Source organism: Rutidosis leptorrhynchoides, chromosome 3, assembly GCF_046630445.1.
Source record: "Rutidosis leptorrhynchoides isolate AG116_Rl617_1_P2 chromosome 3, CSIRO_AGI_Rlap_v1, whole genome shotgun sequence".
In the NCBI taxonomy this organism is placed as follows: domain Eukaryota; kingdom Viridiplantae; phylum Streptophyta; class Magnoliopsida; order Asterales; family Asteraceae; genus Rutidosis; species Rutidosis leptorrhynchoides.
The window spans coordinates 93339671-93365461 of record NC_092335.1 but is presented as its reverse complement, the minus strand read 5'-3'; the positions used below and the strand labels follow the sequence as shown (position 1 = coordinate 93365461).

Below are 25791 nucleotides of genomic sequence, written 5' to 3'. Positions count from 1 at the left end.
GAAAAGTTCATTTGTACGAAAAGTTTAAGTATATAAAATCCTTGTGTACCCAAACTTTAACTGTACGAAAACCTGTGTCCTAATACTTTTTGGTGCCCGAAAACTTCCTGTCCTTAAACCCTCCTTTAATCCAAAAAAAGCGAGATTTAAATTTTCACGACAGAAAATTTAAATTTCTCCTTAGATTAAAAAGCTCATTTTTACGCGAGATTTAAATTTTCATGACAGAAAATATTTCGGCCCCAAAAATCACCCAAAAAGCGCACAATTTTGAACGAAATTTCACGAAAATTTTTCAGAAATTTCAAAAATTTTTCTCAACCTTCCGAATACTCATACGTTCATTTCTCAAAAGTTTACGACATAAATTTTTGTCGATAAATTTTGGTGGGAAATCCAAATCGTGCACTTAACTGACACTTAACGGACATTTAACGGACACTTAACGGAAAGTTAACGAAAACCAACGAAACCTCATTTTCAAAATTTGATTCACGTGAATCATATTTTGAGGGGGTGAAAAGTGATATTTCTTAAGGTTATTTGTCGTTTCGTGGTTTGCTCGTAAACCTTGTCTGTCCTGACCTACTTGTTGATCACCCGTCCTGTTAACATGGCAAATCATGATGATCACATGTCCTCTAATGTTGAGGAAGAGGTACAACTATACACTGATATTACTCATGAATATTACAACTCTGTGCATAATAATTATGTGTCTATATCTGATGTATTGCAAACTTGTCCTGAAATACCTCTTGATCAAAATGATTCAATTGCATGTAGCTCTGCTTTTCATACCCCTGTCCCACCTGTCCAAATGAAACTGCCCATTAAACCTGAATCTGTGCCTTTTAATGATGAATGTGTGTTTCCTATACTACTTGATATTTATGTAGACAACTTTGCCAAGATGAATAGAGACCTTAGATCATTTGCTAGTCAAATTAGCGAACTAAAAAAATGAGAACTCTAGGTTGAAATCTGAATTGAAAATGAAAGTGTCAAATCATACTTATTTGAAACTAAAACAAGATCTTGCTGACAAAGTAACTGAATTAAGAGAGCTAGAAAGTAGTGTTAAACCTCTACGGATAGAAAGGACAGATTTTAAACTGAGGAATGCAGTTCTCACGGAAAAAGTTAACAACGCTGAAAAAGAACTTAAGAAGCTTAATGATTCTAAGAAACTTTTCCTAGAGACTGTAGAACAGAACACTAGAAAGCCTTTGAGTGACCTGGCCGAGAAGACTTCTGAATGCTCTAAGTTAGTTACAGAAAACTTAGACTTGAAAACCCAACTAAGTTTACTTGAAGAAAAACTTTACAGAACTGACCAAGCTAAAGTAGTCTTAGATGGCCACATTTCTAAACAAGCTATGTTCTTGAATCGACCCAAAAACTCCTACCAAAAACACCAGGGGTTAGGGTTTGAAAATCCTCAAACACAGTCCAAGATCTCCAAAGCCGAACCTTGTTTATATGATGGTAGATACATTAAGATAGGTTTGCCAGAGAGACTCACTTTTGCCAATGAAAGTGAGATTGAGGAGAGAATAGCCAATCGATCAACAAAAATGAAATGTGAGGTGTCGTTAATTTATGACAAAATAAATGCAAATTACATGAGAAAAGATGGTTCATATTATAACACCCCTCTCGATTTATTCAATGATTTTGAAAGTTTGAATGCTCAAAATAGTCCTAAATAGCGTATAATCTATTTACCAACCTTAGTTTTAGAAAGATACATCATCAGTCTGGAGGACGAACTTGATCAAAACAAAATCAAATATATTGACAACGAACTCAAATTTCAAATGATCATTAAGGCTTTACAACACCAAATCTCTGTCATTGAATCACAAAATAACAAACTGGTCTCCAATGTTCATAAACTTAAAAATCAAATTGCAAATCAAGTTGTTGATTTTTGTGAATTGATTTCAAAGAACACTGAATCACGGGACTCAAACCTAAAATCCGTGAATGAATCCATCGATTGTGTAGGTCTAGCACAAGAACTCAAAGACTTTAGTGACTCTCTCTTGACCAAGTTTGACACTGTTGAACGTAGGTTAGAATCATCTAGGTCCAAATCTCTAGATCACTTCTTAGAATCTCAACCCAAGATTCCAGAAGTTAAGGTAGAACCACAACCCGAGAAAGAACATATCTCTTTAGGAGCTCAGGATGTAGAGAGTGACCTTACTCATTTTGTTGACAAGCTAGAACGAGAAAACATAGATCTTCAGGTTAAATGCGAGACCTACAAGAAAACTCTAGCAACAATTAAGAAGATGGCTGTAGTTCCAAAAGTAGAACCCACTTATGATTTTAAAGACTCTGTAGTAGTTTCTGTTGATGACCTTGTCTTAGAAATTCAGGAGTTAAAAGCTCATGTGAACCTACTTAAGCAAGAGAATGAGACCTTGCATGACCAATGTGATTCACTGGAAAGTATGGACTTCGTGACCAAGACCATATATTCAAAACCTGGTTCTTACAAGACCTGTCCTGGTACTGAGACCATGCTAACCTCCACTGACACTCCAAAACCAAAAATGTCAGGTGGTATCCCAGTTACCAAGTCTGAGTTGTCCAACGCTTCAAAGTCTACTCCCAAGACTATGAAAATGCAGGTGACCTTTGCCAAGACCAATCCCAAACCCATAGTGTACCAATCTTCAATGTACTCGAAGAGTGCTTTATGTAAAACAGCAAAGACCTTGGAGGCACCAAAACCAAAAGACAACGGTCCTCCTAAGCCTACACATGCACTGAGGAAATCCCCCATGAAACCAAAAGTCCACATGGATACGCCACCCAAAAGGTCCTCTAACCCCAAACCAAAAGAACGAGGTTCTCCAAAGTCAATGGTGACTCTGAGAAAAACATCCTCGAAACCAAACGAACCTAAAGTTACTAAATCTAAACCAAAGGAACCTAACGTTGCCCTACCCGTAGCATCCAAGTTCCCAAGCAAAAAGATTTACTCCGGTTACCAGACCAACATCAACCGTCCGTTTCTGGAAACAACTTATGGGAAAAATGGGGAGATTACGGGGCTTCGCGATCAATATGGTTGGCTTCCACACAAACCCATGAAGCCATCCATAGGTCCGAAAAATATCCCACGCAACAAAATTGACCTTGTTTCTAAACACTCAAAGAATAATCTTGCTAAACATGTGTCAAATAAGAAGTGGACAACCAAACCATTTTCAACACCAAGATCCACTTCTTCTTCAAAACCAATGAAGTACTCTTCGTATGATTTACTTAAACTTAAGCCGAGATCCGTTTCTCTGGCTTTGTCAAAAGATTTTCAATCACCCTTGATTCCAAAAAATCAACTTTCTAAGGATACATCATGTATCAAACCCAAGTGGAATTCAACGTACATAAGTCAGATCGACAATGCCTATAAATGATATTCTAATTTAAATTTGAGAAAATGATTTGACTGCAAAATGGTTCTTGGACACAATGGTTCAAGACCCGGACTTAACCCGCTGACACCTGAATGTACACTCAGGCATGACCCACTCACAACCTCAGATGACCTGATGTATTGCTTGAACATTTCTTTCCTCCAACCTCGTCCAATCCCCGCCCGAATCCATATCCTTTGGTACACCTACTTCAGTAGTTGTAGGCGAATCACCATCCGTTGAAAATGACTCATCTGAGTTTCTTCTCCTGGATGAACATGACAACTGCATGTGTCTAGGGAGAGCAATACATATTCCTAGGGGGAGTAATGCATGTGCCTAGGGGGAGCAATGAGACCCGCAATGAAATGACGGTTATCAAAATCTGAAACGTCAAATTTTTTTTAGGGGGAGAAGGGGGGAATGTGGGTTCCTGATAATGCTAAAAACGAACATATATTTCATAGCATTATTCCTCAAGAAAGACAAGCTTTTAGTTGCAATTGTCCTATTTACAAGTGATATTCGGTTAAATAATAAAAGGTGAAGACAAAAGACAGATTCGACGAATTGAAGACGCAAACGACCAAAAAGCTCAAAAGTACAAAATACAATCACAGAGGTTCCAATTATTGATGAGATACGTCTCAAAATTACAAGAGTACAAGATTCAAAACGCAAAGTACAAGATATTAAATTGTACGCAAGGACGTTCGAAAATCCGAAACCAGGACCAGAGTCAACTCTCAACGCTCGACGCAACGGACTAAAAATTACAAGTCAACTATGCACATAAATATAATATAATATTTAAATAATTCTTGTAATTATTTATATATTATATAATATATTATAAACCGTCGGCAAGCTAGGAGCCAAGGCTGTGTGAGCTGTAAAAACAAACTCCGCGAGTTGCGGAGTTTGAAGAAGAAAAATACCGCGAGTCGCGGAGCTTCCCTGGACGAAAATTCCTATAAAAGCCAGCGCAATTCGACGTTTTTAATATCCATAATCTATCTCTCTCTCAATATATGTAAACGTATATATATATATATATATATATATATATATATATATATATATATATATATATATATATATATATATATATATATATATATATATATATATATTTTAATTTTAATTTTAATTTCTAATAATAAGGGTATGTTAGCGAATATTGTAAGGGTGTAAGTCGAAATTCTGTCCGTGTAACGCTACGCTATTTTTAATCATTGTAAGTTATGTTTATATTATTTTCATTAATGTCTCGTAGCTAAGTTATTATTATGCTTATTTAATACCGAAGTAATCATGATGTTGGGCTAAAAATATAAAAATTAGGTAATTGGGCTTTGTACCATAATTGGGGTTTGGATAAAAGAACGACACTTGTGGAAATTAGACTATGGGCCATTAATGGATTTTATATTAACTAAACAATACCTTGTTAATTTAATATACAAACTTATAATTTGACGTATTTATATATAACCACATACGCTTGACTGGGTACGGTGGGCGGGATATCTATAAAATACCAATAATTATTCATTTTACCGGACACGGAACTGGATTAATAGTTAATAGACTTGTTGAAACAGGGGTGAATTACATTCAAGGGTAATTGGTGTAATTGTTAACAAAGTAGTAAAACCTTGGTTTACACGCAGTCGATAACCTGGTGTATTCATTAAACAAAGTATTAAAACCTTGTTACAATTCGAATCCCCAATTAGTTGGAATATTTGACTTCGGGAATAAGAATAATTTGACGAAGGCTTTCGCTCTTTATATTTATGACTGATGGACTATTATGGACAAATCCGTATGGACATATTAAATAATCCAGGACAAAGAACAATTAACCCATGGGCATAAAACTAAAATCAACACGTCAAACATCAAGATTACGGAAGTTTAAATAAGCATAATTTCCTTTATTTTATATTTAATTGCACTTCTAATTATCGTACTTTTATTTATTGTTATTGTATTTAATTGCACTTTTAATTATCGTACTTTTTAATTATTGCAATTTTATTTTATCGCACTTTCATTATCGTTATTTACTTTACGCTTTAAATTAAGTTATATTTATTTTTATTATTTTACATTAGGTTTTAACTGCGACTAAAGTTTTTAAAATCGACAAACCGGTCATTAAACGGTAAAAACCCCCTTTATAATAATAATATTACTTATATATATATTTGTATTTTTATAAAATAAAACTAATATAGCGTTAAGCTTTGTCTAAAAGATTCCATGTGGAACGAACCGGACTTACTAAAAACTACACTACTGTATGATTAGGTACACTGCCTATAAGTGTTGTAGCAAGTTTTAAGTATATCCATTCTATAAATAAATAAATATCTTGTGTAAAATTATATCGTATTTAATAGTATTTCCTAGTAAAATTTAATAGTATTTTATACCCCTTAGCTTTAACACCAAGTATTTTTGGCGCCGCTGTCGGGGAACATCTAGCTTAAAAGCCGGAAGCGCAACGCTATATATATAAAAAAAAGATTTTTATTTTAAGTTTACTTTTATTAAAAAAATTATGCTTTCGTAAATATACGTTTTAAAAAATCCAAAAATATAAAAAGAAAAACAAAAATATAAATATTTTTAAGAGTTTGTTAAATATTTAAGTTTTATAAAGTTTCTTTATTTTTATTTTATAAAAATATAAGTTTTACTTAAATATTTTGTGTTTATTTAAAATATATAAAAAAAACCGAAAAAAAATAAATATATATAAATCTATTTTTTTTAATTTTTATTTATAAAATTATAAAGTATTTTATTTCTATCTTAGTTTTTAAAGATAAGTTTTATTTAAATTATATAAATATATTAATTAAATTAAAAACAGAAAAATAAAAAAAAATATATATAAATAAATAAAAAACCGAAACCTGTCGAAACCAGCATGTCATCTGAATTTTCATTTCCCGCGACTCGCGGTATTTGCTGGTACGTGGCACCGCAACTCGCGGAGCCGTCTGACATGGGCACACAGGAAGCCCTAATCAGGCATTAATTACGTATAATTATTATTATTATTATTTATTATTAAATTTAAAACCCTAAATAGGTTTTAATTATTTATTATTTAGTTTAGTTTATTTATTATTTTATATATTTAGTTTAATTAGTTTAATTAGTTTATAAAATTAATAGTTTTAATAAATAAATAATATAAAAATAATATTTTTATTAAAAATTGTACTTTTTACAACTTTTAGTATATTTTTTTATTTTGTCCCTTTCTATTCGTTTTAGCATAATTTTTTATATTTTTCGCCCATATTTAGTTTTAAGCCATAGTTTTTGCCATAGTTATTTTTACTTCTAGATTTTTAGGCTTTGCCGTAAAATCCCTTAAGTGCTTTTTCTTTAGACTAAGATTTAGGTGCTTTAGAATTTTGCGACGCCTTTTTAAGTTTTAGTACCTTTTTAAGATATTGCCATTTGGGATATAGTTTTTCTTGTAAGCTTTAATATTTTTAGACGCAACTTTTAATTTTTAGTTTTTAGTTCCTTTTTAAGTTTCAACGCGCTACTTTCTTATTTTTATTTTTCGACACCTTTTACCTATGTATCAATTATCACTCCAATTAGTAATCTCAATTTGCAATTTTAATTTTAAGTTAGTGATAGTAATAAGGTTGGGTTAGTCGAGTGTTTTAAAAGTTTTATAGTCATTATATCTTTTTCTTTCTTATTTTTTTTTTCGACGCCTTTTATTTTTCAACCCTTTTCTTTTTTGACCTTTTTCGGCGCGCTCTTTTTCTTTCTTATTTCTCGCCATTCTAGTTTTAGGACATAGATTTTTATTCTACTTCTTCTCTATATTTCTTTAAATTAAGAAAATTTATTTTAAGTGGTTAAATTGATAGACATCAAAATTTTCTGGTTCGTAGTAATAGTTGAATTTGTACGTGGACCGGGTTATTGGAGCCAAACAGTACTCAATTATATTGAGACCAAACGAATCCTGCCCCTCTGCTGCATCTTTTGGCTATTCGAAACGTGGGCAAAATCAGAAAAGTCTATTAATTGGATAACTTATATAATTTTTCTTTCCTTTTAAAAACTAATAGGATATTCAGTGAATGCACCGAGCAAGACGTTCACCACCTTTTGTACGTTCACCACCTGTAACTCGATCAAGACGTCTAGCAAATATTACCGCCGTTGATTTTTCTTTAGAATCGTCATCCAGTCGACCAAGTACTCCAATTCAAATTTCCGATAATCCATTTTTTGAACCCGACCTCACAATTGAGAATCCGGAGAATATTCAGGGACAATTCATAGATCCTGAACCATTAATTTTTCCTCCGGAACCATCAATCATTCAAATAGAGATTGTTGAGGAATGAACCATTAAATCAGAATCCTCTAGTGATTCAGATTCAACAAATTCAGTTATGGAGAATCTGAAACCTTTAAGTATGGAAGACCGAATGAGAGCTAAACGCATTAGCCATGGTCACGCAATTACTCATCCAGACATTAATGCGCCAGATTATGAAATCAAAGGACAAATTCTACACATGGTGACTAATCAATGCCAAATTTAGTGGTGCGCCGAAGGAAGATCCAAATGAACATCTTCGTACCTTTAATAGGATCTGCACACTATTTAAAATCCGAGAAGTTGAAGATGAACAGATATATCTCATGTTATTTCCCTGGACTTTAAAGGGAGAAGCCAAAGATTGGTTGGAATCGTTACCTGAAGGGGCGATTGACACATGGGACGTTTTGGTTGAAAAATTTCTTAAACAATTCTTTCCTGCATCTAAAGCCGTAAGACTTCAAGGAGAAATTGTTACGTTCACACAGAAACTAAATGAAACTCTATATGAGGCGTGGACAAGATTTGGAAAGTTATTAAGAGGATGTCCGCAACATGGTTTAGACACCTGTCAAATAGTACAAATATTCTACCAAGGATGCGTCATCACTACAAGGAAAGACATAGATATAGCAGCTGGTGGTTCTATTATGAAGAAAACCGAAACTGATGCTTATAAAATTATTGATAACACTGCTTCCCACTCACATGAGTGGCACCAAGAAAAAGATATCGTTAGATCATCTAAAGTAGCTAGAGCCGATTCTAGCCATGACTTAGATTCCATTTCCGCAAAGATAGATGCTGTTGAGAGACGAATGGAAAAGATGACTAAGGATATACACTCAATACGAATTAGTTGTGAGCAGTGTGGAGGACCACATTTGACAAAATATTGTCTCAGTATTAAACTAACAATAGAACAAAGAGAGAATGTTTCATATCTAAACCAAAGGCCTGGAAATAATTATCAGAATAATTATCAACCGCCAAGACCAATCTACAATCAAAACCAGAATTATAACCGAAATGTTCCATACAACAACCAACAAGGTCCTAGCAATCAACAAGTATCCAACAATACTTACAATCAGCAAAGACCTAATTTTCAAAACAAACGACCACAAACCGATGATAAAAAGCCGAATTTAGAAGATATGATGACGAAGCTAGTTGAAACTCAAACGCAGTTTTTCACATCTCAGAAACAAACTAATGAACAAAATGCTCAAGCATTTAGAAATCAACAAGCTTCTATTCAAAATTTGGAACAAGAAGTAAGTAACCTAGCAAGGTTAATAGGTGAAAGAAAACCGGGAAGTTTACCTAGTGATACAAATGCAAACCCCCGGAATGAAACAGCTAAAGTCATTACCACAAGAAGTGGTACAACACTTAAACCACCTGAAATACCTAAATTTTCTGATGAAGCTATTCCTACTCCACAAGAACCACAACCTGAACAAGATAAGGAAACAGAACCGGTAGTTGAAAAGGTTAATGAAGATAACACATATAAGGCTAAACCTTATGTTAAACCATACCAACCACCACTTCCTTACCCGAGTAAAATGAAAAAAGAGAAACTTGAAGCCGAGCAATCCAAATTTTTGGATATGTTTAAACAGATAAATGTAAATCTTCCTTTCATTGATGTGATTTCAGGAATGCCCATATATGCTAAATTTCTGAAAGATCTAATATCAAATAGAAAGAAAATGGAAGAACTCTCCGCCGTTACTATGAATGCTAATTGTTCTGCAGTGCTGTTGAATAAGATACCAGAAAAACTATCTGATCTAGGAAGTTTCACAATTCCATGTTTTCTGGGTAGTCTTAGTTCAATAGAAGCATTGGCAGACTTAGGTGCTAGTATAAATTTAATGTCGTATTCATTATACGCTAAACTAGACCTTGGAGAATTGAAGCCAACAAGAATAAGTATACAACTAGCCGATCGATCAATAAAATATCCTAGAGGGATAATGGAGAACATGCTAGTTAAAGTTGGTACTTTAGTATTTCCAGTAGATTTTGTTGTTCTGGACATGGAAGAAGATTCTCAAGTTCCTCTCATATTAGGAAGACCATTCTTAAACACGGCTAAAGCAATGATAGACGTGTTCGGTAAGAAACTGACCCTAAGTATAGAGGATGAGAGTGTTACCTTTTCAGTTGATAGAGCAATGCAACAACCGCAATCTGCAGATGATACATGCTATTATATTCAAACTATAGATTCACATGCAGAATTGTTAGAAGAATTTCCAGAATTACAAGAAACAGGAGAATGTTCTTTAGGAGATGATGAAGCTGAAATGTTAGCTACACTTATAGCTAATGGATATGAACCAACAACAGAATAAATTCAAATGCTAAAAGAAGAAGACAGATATCGATACAAATCATCGATAGAAGAACCTCCGACATTAGAGTTAAAGCCACTTCCAAACCATTTGGAATACGCTTATTTACATGGTGAATCTGAATTACCTGTAATAATATCGTCTTCTCTTACTGAAAATGAGAAATCACAACTCATTTCTGTGTTGAAACAGCCATTGCATGGAAGATTCATGATATTAAAGGAATAAGTCCTTTGTATTGCACACATAAAATTCTTATGGAAGAAGGTCATAAAACGTATGTGCAACGCCAACGAAGACTAAATCCGAATATGCAAGATGTAGTTAAAAAAGAAATTATTAAACTGCTAGATGCAGGTTTAATTTATCCAATCTCTGATAGTCCATGGGTAAGCCCAGTTCAATGCGTGCCTAAGAAGGGTGGCATGACTGTCATTACAAATGAGAAAAATGAGCTTATTCCTACTAGGACTGTAACAGGATGGCATGTATTTATTGATTATAGAAAATTAAATGATGCCACCAGAAAAGATCACTTTCCCTTACCTTTCATTGATCAAATGTTGGAAAGGTTAGCCGGAAACAGTTACTATTGTTTTCTAGATGGTTTTTCCGAATATTTTTAAATTCCAATAGCACCCGAAGACCAAGAGAAAACCACATTCATATGCCCTTATGGTACTTTTGCTTACAAACGCATGCCATTTGGACTTTGCAACGCCCCTGCAACCTTTCAAAGGTGCATGGTGGCGATTTTTCACGACATGATAGAAGCATGCATGAAAGTTTTCAGGGATGACTTTTCAGTCTTCGGTGATACATTTGAATCATGTCTAGCTAATCTTGAACGAATGCTTATTAGATGCATACAGTCAAATCTAGTACTTAATTGGGAAAAATGCCATTTCATGGTTAAAGAAGGCATCGTTCTTGGACATAAAATTTCAAAGGAAGGAATTGAAGTGGATAGAGCTAAAGTAGATGTAATTGCTAAACTTCCACATCCCACCAATGTTAGAGGAGTTAGGAGTTTTCTAGGGCATGCCGGTTTTTACCGACGTTTCATAAAAGATTTTTCTAAAATTGCCACTCCTATGAATAAACTACTAGAAAAGGATGCTCCATTCATCTTTTCAGATGAATGCATCAAATCTTTTAATATTCTTAAAGAAAAACTCACTAATGCACCAATCATGATAACTCCAAATTGGAATCTACCGTTTGAACTTATGCGCGATGCAAGTGATTTTGCAATGGGAGCCGTTTTAGGACAAAGGATTGAAAAACGATTTCAACCTATATATTATGCTAGTAAGACATTACAAGGAGCACAAAAGAATTATACAACTACTGAAAAAGAACTCCTTGCTATTGTCTTTGCTTTTGACAAATTTCGATCATATCTCGTTCTAGCTAAAACGGTGGTATATACCGACCATTCTGCTCTTAGATACCTATTTTCGAAACAAGATGCCAAACCAAGATTAATCCGTTGGATCTTACTCTTACAAGAGTTTGATATTGAAATCTGAGATAAAAGAGGAGCAGAAAATCTCGCCGCTGATCATCTTTCTCGTCTTGAAAATCCCGAATTAGAAGTTCTAAATGAATCGGCCATACAAGACAACTTTCCTGATGAATATCTATTGAAGATAGATTATAATGAAATTCCATGGTTTGCAGACTATGCAAACTTCTTAGTATGTGGATTCCTTGAAAAAGGATTGTCGTACCAAAAACGAAAGAAATTCTTCAGTGATATAAAACATTATTTCTGGGAAGATCCACATTTGTTTAAAAGTTGTCCCGATGGAATAATACGCCGATGTGTATTCGGAGATGAAGCTAGTAAAATCTTAAACCATTGTCACACAGGACCAACAGGGGGGCATTATGGGCCTCAACTCACAGCAAGAAAAGTTTATGATGCTGGATTTTATTGGCCAACAATTTACAAAGGCGCACACCTTCTTTGCAAATCCTGTGATGCTTGTCAAAGGGCCGGAAAAATAAGTCAACGTGATGAAATGCCACAAAATGTCATTCAAGTATGTGAAGTATTTGACATTTGGGGTATTGACTTTATGGGTCCATTTCCAAAATCTCATAATAATCTCTATATTCTCGTAGCCATTGATTATGTATCTAAATGGGTGGAAGCACAAGCTCTCCCAACTAACGATGCACGAGTTGTAGTCAACTTTTTAAAACGTCTTTTTGCAAGGTTTGGAACACCGAAAGCTTTAATAAGTGATCGGGGTACTCATTTCTGTAATAATCAACTTGAGAAAGTTCTCAAAAGATATGGAGTAACTCATAAAATCTCCACCGCTTATCATCCACAAACAAGTGGACAAGTTGAAAATACCAACCGAGCTTTAAAACGTATTCTAGAGAAAATCGTAGGATCAAATCTGAAGGAATGGTCTATAAAATTGGAGGATGCACTCTGGGCTTTTAGAACAGCCTACAAAACTCCAATTGGTACCAAACCTTTTAAACTCGTTTATGGAAAAGCATGTCATCTTCCAGTAGAAATTGAACACAAAGCATTTTGGGCTTTGAAGACATGTAATCTTGATTTACATGAAGCTGGACGTCTACGGTTAAGTCAATTAAACGAATTAGAAGAATTAAGACATGAAACATACGAAAATTCGTTAATCTATAAAGAAAGAACGAAGAAATGTATGATAAAAGAATCAGAAGTTCAAAAGAATTTAAAGAAGGCGACAGAGTTCTTCTTTTCAATTCATGATTCAAGCTATTTCCTGGAAAATTGAAATCAAGATGGTCTGGACCATTCATAGTCAAAAGAGTTTTCTCATACGGAACGATAGAATTAATAAATTCAAATGGGATTGAATTTAAGGTTAATGGTCACAGAGTTAAACATTACATACATGGTCCGATGGAAATCGACAACGAAGTTAATCACAATTTCGATACCACAGCTAACTAAGTGTGGGAATAATCAAGTCTTTAAAGGATAATATGTATTTCTGTTAGAGTTAGATTTTCTGTTTTCGTGTAGTTCTCGAAAATGAAACCCGAATGGTCTTTCCCTAGCAGACCCTAAAGAACTAGTCTTCTCCCCCCATTCTGAATTTTTATTTTTTTTAGGTTTTTACGAAATGAAGACTTCCTGTGAACTAAACCATTGTCTAATGCTACACGCTTTGATCACTAAACGTAATAATGACACACTTCCAAGTGAAATAGTATCATTAATCAGAGGTAAATTGGACGGAGTAAAAAAAGAATCCAGATGCGAAGATAATAAGTTACAATTTGGTAAAGGAAAATCAAAATCCGCAGCGAAAAGAAGAGCACGACACCTTGAAAAATGTCACAAATGCGTAAAATGGTCACACGAAGGTAAATGTTCAAATAATCAAACCTATTCAAACACCGAATTTGTTACTTTATGCAGAGATGGACCGTTCATATGTTTAGAAGAAAAAACATTAAATGCTCGAGGTTACGCCTATGTAGCCGTGGAAAACCAATTAGTCCGACTATCTTATGAGTGGGCTAGAGCATATCACTAAGAAATCTATTTCACAGGTAAGTCTGTACATTTTCATTTTTGTTTTTATTTTTATTTTTAACCTTTTGATAATAAACGCTAATTTGTTCGCTATAAAGTATTAAATTGGTATTCAATAAAATTAGGTCTTGCGACCGAAATTATTGATATCATACAAAAATTTATTACATCACTGTGAAATTTAACGTTTATTCTTAAGGTATAAATATCTTTAATCAATCAACCCAAAATATTTCAAAAATTCGTCATGAGTTAAATTAGGTCATGGAACCGAAATTACTTTACCGAAAAGAGGGGCACATGTTTTTGATAATATTTGATTGATTAAAGTGGGATAAAAGCCAAAAAGATTTTTAATTTTATTTTTACCATGTTTTTAAAATTAATATATAAATCTTAAATTGATATTGTAAACTTTTTAAATCAATAAATTTAAAATTGTAAATATTTGGAAAATTAATATTTTTAATATAAGTTCGTATGTAAAAAATATATAATATAAGTTTGGTGTGAATTTTTAATTTTTAAAATATGAATTTTTAATTTTATGCATTTTAAATTTAAGTTTGGTGTGAATTTTTAATTTTTAAAATATGAATTTTTAATTTTATGCATTTTAAATTTAAGTTTGGTGTGAATTTAAAAATAAAAATTTACTTTATTTCGCTAAGTTAAAAATATGATTTTTAAAATTCGTCGTAAGTTGAAGACTAGGTCGTTGAACCGAAATTGCTTTACCCGAGGGAGGGACGAGAACTTTTATTTATCATTATTTTTAATCTTATTGAATTAAAGTATGCCAAAAACATTAAAAAACCCAAAAATCTTAGCTTTTAAAACAATCGCTACAAAAAGACAAATTTTAAAATTTTGTCGAGGGACGGACTAGGACATCGATCCGAAACGACCTCGTCCTAAATAACAAGGGAAACAAAATTTTAAAATTAATTACTTAATTGTTTTATAAGTTAAAGATTGTTAAAAAAAAAATGGCCGCGACTCGCGGAGTTTGAAAGAGTTAAGTACCGCAAGTCGCGGAGGACCAAAATTACAGAAAAAAATAAAAAGGACCGAAAAGATCAGTCCCTCACACACAACCCATTTTTCTGCGAAAAATACCGAAAAAACACTCTCAAAATCGAATTTTTTCACCAAAAATCATCACATTTTTTACTAAAATCATGTTGAGAAGGATGCTATCAAGGAATTATTCAAGGAAAACGGTAAATTTCTACACCTAAGCCCCTTTAATCCGAAAATTAGTGTTCTTGAACAATTTTATACCCAATTCGATTTTGATGCTTTTTAGTGTAATTATACTTAAATTGTTTGTGTATTATGCTTGTATAACCTAGAGTGATGCTATTTAACATGATTAGAAGCCTTAAACTTCAAATTTTAAGTAATCTAGGGTTTGTGTTCTTGAGCAATTTGGGGCTTTTTGATATAAACAAGTTATGGCCGATTTTTGTCATGAATTATTGCTAAATTAAGTAGTGTAACATGTTTAGGTAGTTAAATGATCCAAACTTTGAGCCTAAACATGATTTTTGAGAATTAAAGTGGACTTTTTCAAGTCTAAAATTCATGAACTTGATTTTTGAGAGATAATGTCATTTGAAACTTGTTTAATTACTAATAATGATTATTTTGACATGTTATTTGAGTTGAATGCTTATGAACTTAGCGAACATTTTCATATATGCTTATTGAAAAAGTGTAGATTTGATAAAAATATGAAAATGAGCATAAGTTTGATATAAATTGAACATGTCATTGTAATTATTTTGATTGATGATTTTGCTGACACTAATGCATATTTGGATGCACAAAAATTGTGTTTGATGTGTTTTGCAGACTGAAAGGGGTGAATCTTCATCCCAAGCTCGCATTGCTCCTCCTGAGAATGCGGAACAACAGGATGTTGATAACTATTATAAACAAGATATACCTCATCCAGTTATGACATTTTCAGATATGCACGTGGAAAATTTGCACCCGAACTTGAGATTAGACAGACGTTGGATAGATTATTCAAAATACCAAAGGGGCTTGCATACTCTTCATTCTAAAGCTGTTGAAGTACCTAGGGTAATAGAATGGGAACTGTTAGAAGTTGTAGAATTGGCCGAGCCAATTAGAGAATTACTTACACAGAGGTATGGTAATTCTACTTTTAATGATTGGGTACGATTATTCAACATGCGTAGACCTGTATATAAAGTATGGTGTGAAGAATTATTGTGTAGTATAGAAATAAATGATCGGGTAACTAGTTTAACCGATCGAACTTTTATTAGATTTTTGTTAGGAGGTTCGATGCGCCACATGTCTCTACTAGACATGGCTCAGGCCTTACGTATATATACGCCTGAGGAGCTAGCATCTGTCGATTGTCGAGGGTTGATATTAAATGGTAGGAAGATTGATGAAAATTTTGATACGCATGGTGTATGGAGTCAAATGACTAGCCATCACCGATTTAAAGGGGGAAATTACTTTTATCTTGATATTGATAGAGCTGAATTAAGAGTAATCCATAGGTTTCTAGCGAACTCGATTACACAGCGAGGTAAAAATAAGGAAAAGGTAAATGAACAGGATTTATTTTACCACATGTGTATTCGAGACCCACAAAGTGCTGTGGGTATACCTTATTGTGTGGGTTATTATTTATCAGCTATGGTTAGGGGGATGAGACCGCACAGTATAATAGGAGGTGGTATATTTATTACATTAATTGCTGAGTATCTCAATGTGGATATAAGTCGGGGGATTATTAATTGAAGAACCAGAACCCCACGATACAATTGGTTTAAATGTATATCATGGTGCTAAGGTTTTGAAGAGGCGAAATAACGCCGCAGTAAGATATAATGGAAGACATCCTCAGGTTGAGAGAAATCAACAGCCAGGTAATGTGGGAGGGGAAAATGAAATGACAGAAATGCAAAGGTTTATAGCTTCACAAGAGTATGAAAATGCTAGACATCTAGCATTTGAAGATTGGAAAGTTCATCAAAACCAAATCATAGCTCATTGCCAACATATAGGTAGAAACTATATTCCTACTCCAACGCCCGTATTTCCTCCCTGGTCTATAGAGATGCAACCACCGTATCCTACTTATAACCCAGCTGAAGCATTTTATAACACATACGGTTATGCATGGAACCCCTACTGGTATCAGTAACAACCCTAGTTTATTTAGTTTTATTTATTTTATTTTTGTAATGTTACTACATTTAGCACTTATGTTGGTATTGTAATAGTTTTTATAATTTTCTAACTTTTATTATTAGATTTTAATAATTTTTGAATGTGGGGTAATATACCAAACTTCAAAAATATGTATATATGTTTGCAGTTTATCTTATGTACACAACAGGGTAAAACAACGCATTTTCAAATACTGGCATTAAGTTCAGCAAAAGCAACTAATTTTGACGACAAGATGCAAAATATATGTGAAATAACGACAAGACGGAATGAACAAATGATATGCACCATTTATCATTCAACACAAACGCCAATATGTTTGGAAACTTTGGTAAAATTTAATCATTTTTCTACGCTAATCACCCTCAATAATTTAAATTGTTACTGATTTCTTGCAAATGAGGGCATTGCAAGATCTTAAGTGTGGGAAGGGGTTAAATTCTTTCGGATTTTAAAATTTTTACTTTATACACTTGGTTACCATTAGAAATACTAGTAAAGCAGTAGTTGTATTAGACTCTAGTGCTCTCTGATAATAAAGAACAGCCCTAGTCTTATATACTGACTACCCAATTCTAGTAAAAATTTTCAAAATTTTCAATTAAATGAACTCAAAATCATGTTTATACATATTTATGAACGATAAAACTAGGTGTTAACACCGAAATTATTGTTACCTCGGAAAGGACATAAATTGAGAAACAAACCAAAATGTTAGAATTCATTTAAAATGGAATAGAGGACAATAAAAAGGAAAAATAAAAGCCAAGTGTGGGAAAATTTACCAAGTTATTTTAAACATATGTCACATATTAAAGATACTTTTGCTTTGGACTAAACTAAAAAATTTTACCCGATTTACTGTAAGAAAGATGGATCTACACGATGAATCAATTCCATCATTAAAAGAAAGTAAAGTCTTCCGAAAAAGACACGCGCTTCTTGATTTAGGTCATGAAGTTGTCGTCCAGACCAGCTGTAGGTTGACGAAAAATCTAGAAAAGTCATCACTAAAATCAGCAGGAAATCCACGGACCTCAGCATAAAACAGGGTCGCCAAGTGGTCAGACTTATCCTAACCATGAGAGGATATGTCTCGTACAATGGGGGGCATCGTGCAAATTAGCTTGATAAGACTAATGAATCAGATCCCCAGAAAGGATAATCTCCTTAAAAATCAAAAATCAGCTTTTAAGACTGATATTACTCAATTCTAGATATTGAACTTAAAGATTGAGAATTACAAACTCATGGAATTCAATGATATATAAACTCGAGCTTGAACGAGAAAATATTTTGATCAAAATTACAAACCGATTTGTTTTCTAAAAACCCATTTTCAATGCGTTCATTACCATTGAACGTAAAATCCTAGAAATTCAACTGGAATTCATTAGGTCACCTGAACCAATTTGGGTGTCAACCGAAAGAACGGTGGTTGCATAGCATGGTCAAAGACAGGACCTTGTGCCAGACCGAAAAATTATAAGGGTGAGCTTTACTATTGCTCCTACCAAGGATAGTAATTGCGTCCGACACGTTATAGACCATAATTAAAAGCATGTCAGGGGACATTGTCTTAACAGTTGCTTGTTCAACGCTTTCCTTTACAACCAGACGGTAGTTTACCGAAAGGTAATATACGGAGCAAGTATACTGGACGTGTTGCTTTCCTAATACAAGGTTAGCAAGTGGGTGACACAAAACCACAAGTTTTGAGCTAAAATTTTCAAATCTGAAACCCACCAAACCCACAAAAAGAATTTGCAAACACCGGTGAAGGGTTATTCCGGAAAACTTATCTAGGGTAAAAACTAGATTGAATTTTCGAAAAGATCAAATGTTTTCATAAAGATCCAATTTCCTTAAAGGATCTAAATTTTTATAGTCATGTGGGACTGTAAACCATACCGTTACTATCATTGTTTATACCGCCGTAAAGAAATCACTGATGTACAAAGTGTGAAGAATAAAGAAGTGATTCTAGTATTTCAAGACTATATTGCTTGAGGACAAGCAACGCTCAAGTGTGGGAATATTTGATAATGCTAAAAACGAACATATATTTCATAGCATTATTCCTCAAGAAAGACAAGCTTTTAGTTGTAATTGTCCTATTTACAAGTGATATTCGGTTAAATAATAAAAGGTGAAGACAAAAGACAGATTCGACGAATTGAAGACGCAAACGACCAAAAAGCTCAAAAGTACAAAATTCAATCAAAGAGGTTCCAATTATTGATGAGAAACGTCTCAAAATTATAAGAGTACAAGATTCAAAATGCAAAGTACAAGATATTAAATTGTACGCAAGGACGTTCGAAAATCCGGAACCAGGACCAGAGTCAACTCTCAACGCTCGACGCAACGGACTAAAAATTACAAGTCAACTATGCACATATATTTAATATAATATTTAAATAGTTCTTATAATTATTTATATATTATATAATATATTATAAACCGTCGGCAAGCTAGGAGCCAAGGCTGTGTGAGCTGTAAAAACAAACTCCGCGAGTTGCGGAGTTTGAAGAAGAAAAATACCGCGAGTCGCGAAACTTCCCTGGACAAAAATTCCTATAAAAGCCAGCGCAATTCGACGTTTTTAATATCCATAATCTATCTCTCTCAATATATGTAAATGTATATATATATATATATATATATTTATATTTTAATTTTAATTTTAATTTTAATTTTAATTTCTAATAATAAGGGTATGTTAGCGAATATTGTAAGGGTGTAAGTCGAAATTCTGTCCGTGTAACGCTACGCTATTTTTAATCATTGTAAGTTATGTTTATATTATTTTCATTAATGTCTCGTAGCTAAGTTATTATTATGCTTATTTAATACCGAAGTAATCATGATGTTGGGCTAAAAATATAAAAATTGGGTAATTGGGCTTTGTACCATAATTGGGGTTTGGATAAAAGAACGACACTTGTGGAAATTAGACTATGGGCTATTAATGGGTTTTATATTAACTAAACAATACCTTGTTAATTTAATATACAAACTTATAATTTGATGTATCTATATATAACCACATACGCTTGACTGGGTACGGTGGGCGGGATATCTATAAAATACCAATAATTATTCATTTTACCGGACACGGAACTGGATTAATAGTTAATAGACTTGTTGAAACAGGGGTGAATTACATTCAAGGGTAATTGGTGTAATTGTTAACAAAGTAGTAAAACCTTGGTTTACACGCAGTCGATAACCTGGTGTATTCATTAAAAAAAGTATTAAAACCTTGTTACAATTCGAATCCTCAATTAGTTGGAATATTTGACTTCGGGAATAAGAATAATTTGACGAAGGCTTTCACTCTTTATATTTATGACTGATGGACTATTATGGACAAATCCGTATGGACATATTAAATAATCCAGGACAAAGAACAATTAACCCATGGGCATAAAACTAAAATCAACACGTCAAACATCATGATTACGGAAGTTTAAATAAGCATAATTCTTTTATTTCATATTTAATTTCCTTTATTTTATATTTAATTGCACTTCTAATTATCGTACTTTTATTTATTGTTATTGTATTTAATTGAACTTTTAATTATCATACTTTTTAATTATCGCAATTTTATTTTATCGCACTTTCATTATCGTTATTTACTTTACGCTTTAAATTAAGTTATATTTATTTTTATTATTTTACATTAGGTTTTAACTGCGACTAAAGTTTTTAAAATCGACAAACCGGTCATTAAACGATAAAAACCCCCCTTTATAATAATAATATTACTTATATATATATTTGTATTTTTATAAAATAAAACTAATATAGCGTTAAGCTTTGTCTAAAAGATTCCCTGTGGAACGAAACGGACTTACTAAAAACTACATTACTGTACGATTAGGTACACTGCCTATAAGTGTTGTAGCAAGGTTTAAGTATATCCATTCTATAAATAAATAAATATCTTGTGTAAAATTGTATCGTATTTAATAGTATTTCCTAGTAAAATTTAATAGTATTTTATACCCCTTAGCTTTAACACCAGTTCCCATATAAATCATGATGGTTGCCATAATAGATCTCTATGAGACCCGCACTGCAAAGAAGGTTTTCACCCAAACCTTATATCGTGCATGCTCATATTTCAGTGGATACACCACGCCGCAATTGTCTTCCTCTCTTTCTCTTAAAAACTCTTCAGTGGAAATGTCAAAAAAATTTTAGGGGGAGAAGGAAGGAATGATGGTTCCCATATAGATCTGTATGGTTCCCATATAGATCTGTATGGAACCTGCACTTCAAAGAAGGTTTTATCCAAAACCTTAAATAGACCCGCAAAGAAGGTTTTCACCAAAACCTTTTATGACCTGCGCCTCAATTGCCATACAACCTTTCTCATCAAAACCTATGTTCTCTGTGTAGCAAATTGTCAAAATATGTTTTAATTCCAAATAAATCATATTTTGAGGGGGAGAAAAAGTCCAAGAAAATAAAGGTTTTATCAAAACATGACACGTCATATATTGAGGGGGAGGGTAAAAGGGATTATAACCAACATGAGTTCCATCCAAAATGGCTTCTACATACTTCTGTGTAGAACCCGCATCTCAAAGTGGTGTCAAACACACTTTGAAGTGGTGTTAAACATCAAAACGGCTTTTGCACAAATAACAGTGTAAAACCCATTTTTACACACATAACTCTCCCAATAAACCAAAGCTAAAACGTGCAAATATCAAGGGGAGTTTAAAGATTCAAATGTCAGTAATGACGGAGGATGTGTCCTAGTGACTGCCTCAAGAGGATATGTCTAGATGACTGCCTCAAACAAAATAGTCATCAAATGACGGAGGATGTGTCCCAGTGACTGCCCCAGGAGGATGTGTCTAGATGACTGCCTCAACTGTGGAATGACCCAACAACTTGATGTAAATTAAGTGTTTGGAGTCTCGAACTGCTGAAGGGGTTTCGAAAAACCATGAATAGGAACCCTGCGTATCGACCGGAAATCCTCTATCAACACCTTATTTTAGAAGGTGGGACCTCATACAGGGTCCAGAGGTCAGACTTATCTTGATGAGGGAGATCTGTCTAGTTCAACGGAGAGGCAATATGACAATACTTAGGCTTACCTTGGTAGATTTATCAGACCTCCGGAAGGATAATCACCTTAACGATTAGTCAGCATTTAAGCCTGACCACACACACTCCTTAGAGAGTGCAACAACTGAAAGAGATGTGTCACCTCATGACATATCAATGAATTCAGGACGCGATGTAACATCTTCCTACATTACATTGATTTCTACCGACACCAATGCGTTGTTAGGTACAGTTGGAAGACTTGGTATAACCAAGAGCGGCATAGTCGCACAAAAGTCCCATGATACTTTAATCATGGAGGTGGATAGCTTGCTAACGCCGACTGGAACTTCGGTGACCAGTCATCCTCAACATCCACCGAGGTTAAACTTGGACCTACCAATACCGGTGAGGTCCCCAAATCCGGAAACAGTTTTGGTTTCAGAAAACTTGTCTAGTGTAACAACTAGCATGCCTGATTTAAACCTGTCTAGTATAACAACTAGCTTGATTTTTACAAAACCAAAAACGATTTCTGAAGACCCTGTTTTCCCCGAGGATCAAACTTTTACCTTAACCACGTTGTCTCTTCTTAGCAGGTACACATTCCCTCTCTAATGATAACCCTACGCAAAGGACTAATGGTTGACAATCAAGAAGAAGACTGTTGACAAAGGGAAGACTGTTGTCAATCAACACTATTTTGAAAACCCCATGCCAAGGGGGAGATTGTTGACAATGAATATTGTCTATTATTTGTGGCATGCGGTTTTAGTGTTACTAATGTAATAGGTAGTTTACTTGTTATGTTATTAGTTAGTTTAACCATGGTAAATGTAACTTACCATGTCAAGTAACCACTTAGAGGTTGCTAGTATAAAAGCAACCTCTCACTCTCATTTGTAACTAGTTGAGGTAATTACTAGTTGAGGTTATTATCTCTCACACATTATCTCTCTAACTTCTCACTAGTTCATCACCTCTTCAAGTAAATCACTACCAAAACCCATAAACACTTAATCTAAACAGATTGGACCCTCGAATTGGGGCTAACACTTAGTGTCTGATAAAATAAAATAAAATGAGATTGATAATGGTGGTTAAGGGTTCTTGGACTTCAACAGAGGTGAAAAATCAAAAGAGAAAAAGGTAGGTGAGGATAAGGTACAGAGAGGAAAAGGTGAGAGAATTGTTAGTTTTGGTGTAATTCAAGACATTATAGAATCGATATACCTCAATCAAAAGTATTCAATATGACATAATGTAAAACGGGTAGAAGATATAGCTCCATTTGTTCGGTTATCCCGTCATCATTTTTTTTTTTTTGAAGGACAATATGGTCATCATTCTGAGTGAACTTAACCACCTCAACAAACGTTAGGAGGAAACCCTAACAGTACGGTTGAAGGTTGAGAAACCCCTTCCGAAAAGCTAATTGTTGGCAATACCAAATAGATCCCGGCGCCTTTGGAATCGAACCTGAAACTACTCGTTGTAGATCCCGGCGCCTTTGAAATCGAACCTAAAACTACTCGTTGAGAACAAACAGGTCGTCCATTCGTATACCACTCAGACAATGTCTCGGTGATTGGTTATTCGGTCATCAAAAAATATGTTGATAATGAGATTTAAATCTCAGATTTCTCATGTGAATACTAATATATTTTGATAATCAATATGATTCAAAGTATGTATCTGAATTTATTTTGATAATCATTCACTCTTTACACACTATATTTCCAGCATGACCTGAATTTTAAAAACCATTATATTTGGTATTATATGTTTGGATATACTCCGGATACCTTTATCGACTGAGAAACGATATTTCATTCTTAATTTTCTTAGAATAGTGATACCGATTTGGAGAAAGGATTTTCTTTTCATAATAAGTCACCCCTACTTGTATGGTCCGTTTTAGTGATAACATTTTCACTTTTATTATTATTTTCGATACTAACGGGTCATTTTTTCCATATCAAAGTTAAAGAAATAACAGCATGTGATGTTCTCCTATAAATCATTATACTGATATATTTATTATAATTTTCTATATTGTGAATAAATGAATAATACAGTAGCTTACAAAATGATTTACTTTTGTTAATATTCCCTTAGAAACGATTTAATGAAACTTACGACACATCTTACATTTTGACAGAAGTTAAATTTAATATTTTTATAACAATAAATAAATAAATCTTAATCGGAATATAAGATATGATGTTGTACTTCGTACTTGCTAAATTGATGGTCCCATTTCTACTCTTTAGCCAACTGCTTTTGTTTGGTACCATATTCCACCGCCAAGTAAAGTCATATTTAAAAAGTCAAAATAGAAATAACTACAATAAATGTGTACTTAGAATCACAATTTCCATTTTCAATCTAAAACTAATTTATGTACACAATCAAAATTTATAATTTCAACACATCGAAATTGATATATGCGGTGGTTTTGGTGGCGTTTGAATCTCTTCCGCCGTCATCTTTCCTTCTCGCGGTGGTTCACACGGACACGGCATTGCTATAAACCTCGCAAACTGATCTCCGGCCATTATCACCGGCATACTTCCGTCAACGTCTCGCTCCTTCTCCTAATTTAGCCAAAATTCACACAAAAAAACATTTAATTACAGGTATTCAATAGCTCAATATGAGTAAAATAATTTTTTTTAAAACGACAATTTTTATTACGGCTTCTAGCAAAAAAACTAAAAACAAAAAGCAAATAAAAATAAAACAACTACAATGGCTTAACGAGCCAATCGTTCGAGTAAAATAATTGGTTCGAGTGGATCAATTGAGTCTATTAACTGTTTAATTTCATCGAGAATAATTAAAATAATTCAAATTACCGAGTAAACAGGTTTAGGTTTGGAAGGCGATTGATTGGATCTCGGATCAATTTCGTCATCGGAGAATTCACCGCGCAGGTGGCGAAGCTTGTCCCAATGGTAACAGCACGAGAAGATGCCGCTAAGGCAAAAAACGACGATCAACAACAACGCGGTACCGAGAGGAAAGCCTATGGTGGGACGAGACGAACTATTATGATGTGGTGGGGGATAATAAGGAGGTGATGCACCATTAATCTCCATTAACTTAACCACAACTTCCATGATTGATGATTGAAAATGGGAATATTGTTGATGAGGTGATGTTTTTGGGTTGAAGTGAATGGAAGTGGTAGCATGAGTGGCAACAATGGGGGTTTAATTAAGAGTCTGCGTCTGGTAAGACACAGAAGGAATGAAATGAATGGGTCGAGTTGAATTGAATTGAATTGAATTGAATTGAATTGAATGGGGGTGATATAAAGGGGTTGAGGGTGTATTTATAAGGGAATGTGGATGGATGTGTACGTGAAAATGGTACAGCTGTGTCTACGGCTACGGTACGGAGGGAGAGGCGTTTTTTGGGTGGTAGGGCCTTTTTTTTTTTTTTTTTTACTTTTTGGAATTTAATATTAAGATTTTGATTTTTGATTGATATCTTAATTCTTTACTAGTTTTTATTAATTATAATATTAATATTAATATTAATATTATAGTATTCATTTTCCTTAAATATTACCCATCTATCCCATATTATTTGTCCATAGATGAAAGACACATAATATAAGAAATGTTATTAACTTATTACTATATTATAATATTTATTTATTTTCTAACTTTATCTCTTACTGGTTTAAATATTTTTTTGTGTTACATGCATAAAGTAAAGAAATATAAAAAATTTAATTTATTTTTATAAAATGTGAACAATTAATTTGAA

The 25791-nt window shown here is 33.6% G+C and overlaps 1 protein-coding gene across 1 annotated transcript; it reads right to left on the bottom strand.

The window, feature by feature from the left end:
* Nucleotides 1-24356: 24356 nt before the first annotated feature.
* On the bottom strand, nucleotides 24357-25274 carry LOC139896480 (uncharacterized protein At5g65660-like). The gene is made up of 2 exons (XM_071879122.1): nucleotides 24873-25274; nucleotides 24357-24611 (listed from the first exon to the last, which is right to left on the bottom strand). Exons 1-2 carry the CDS (start codon nucleotides 25134-25136, stop codon nucleotides 24441-24443), a joined length of 435 nt encoding a protein of 144 aa, XP_071735223.1. The 5' UTR covers nucleotides 25137-25274; the 3' UTR covers nucleotides 24357-24440.
* Nucleotides 25275-25791: the final 517 nt, after the last annotated feature.

Coding starts and splice junctions, on each gene's coding strand:
- LOC139896480 (XM_071879122.1), bottom strand. CDS start 25,136: ATGGAAGTTGTGGTTAAGTTAATGGAGATTAATGGTGCATCACCTCCT. Junction 24,612..24,872: donor AACCTAAACCTGTTTACTCG/GTAATTTGAATT, acceptor TGGCTAAATTAG/GAGAAGGAGCGAGACGTTGA.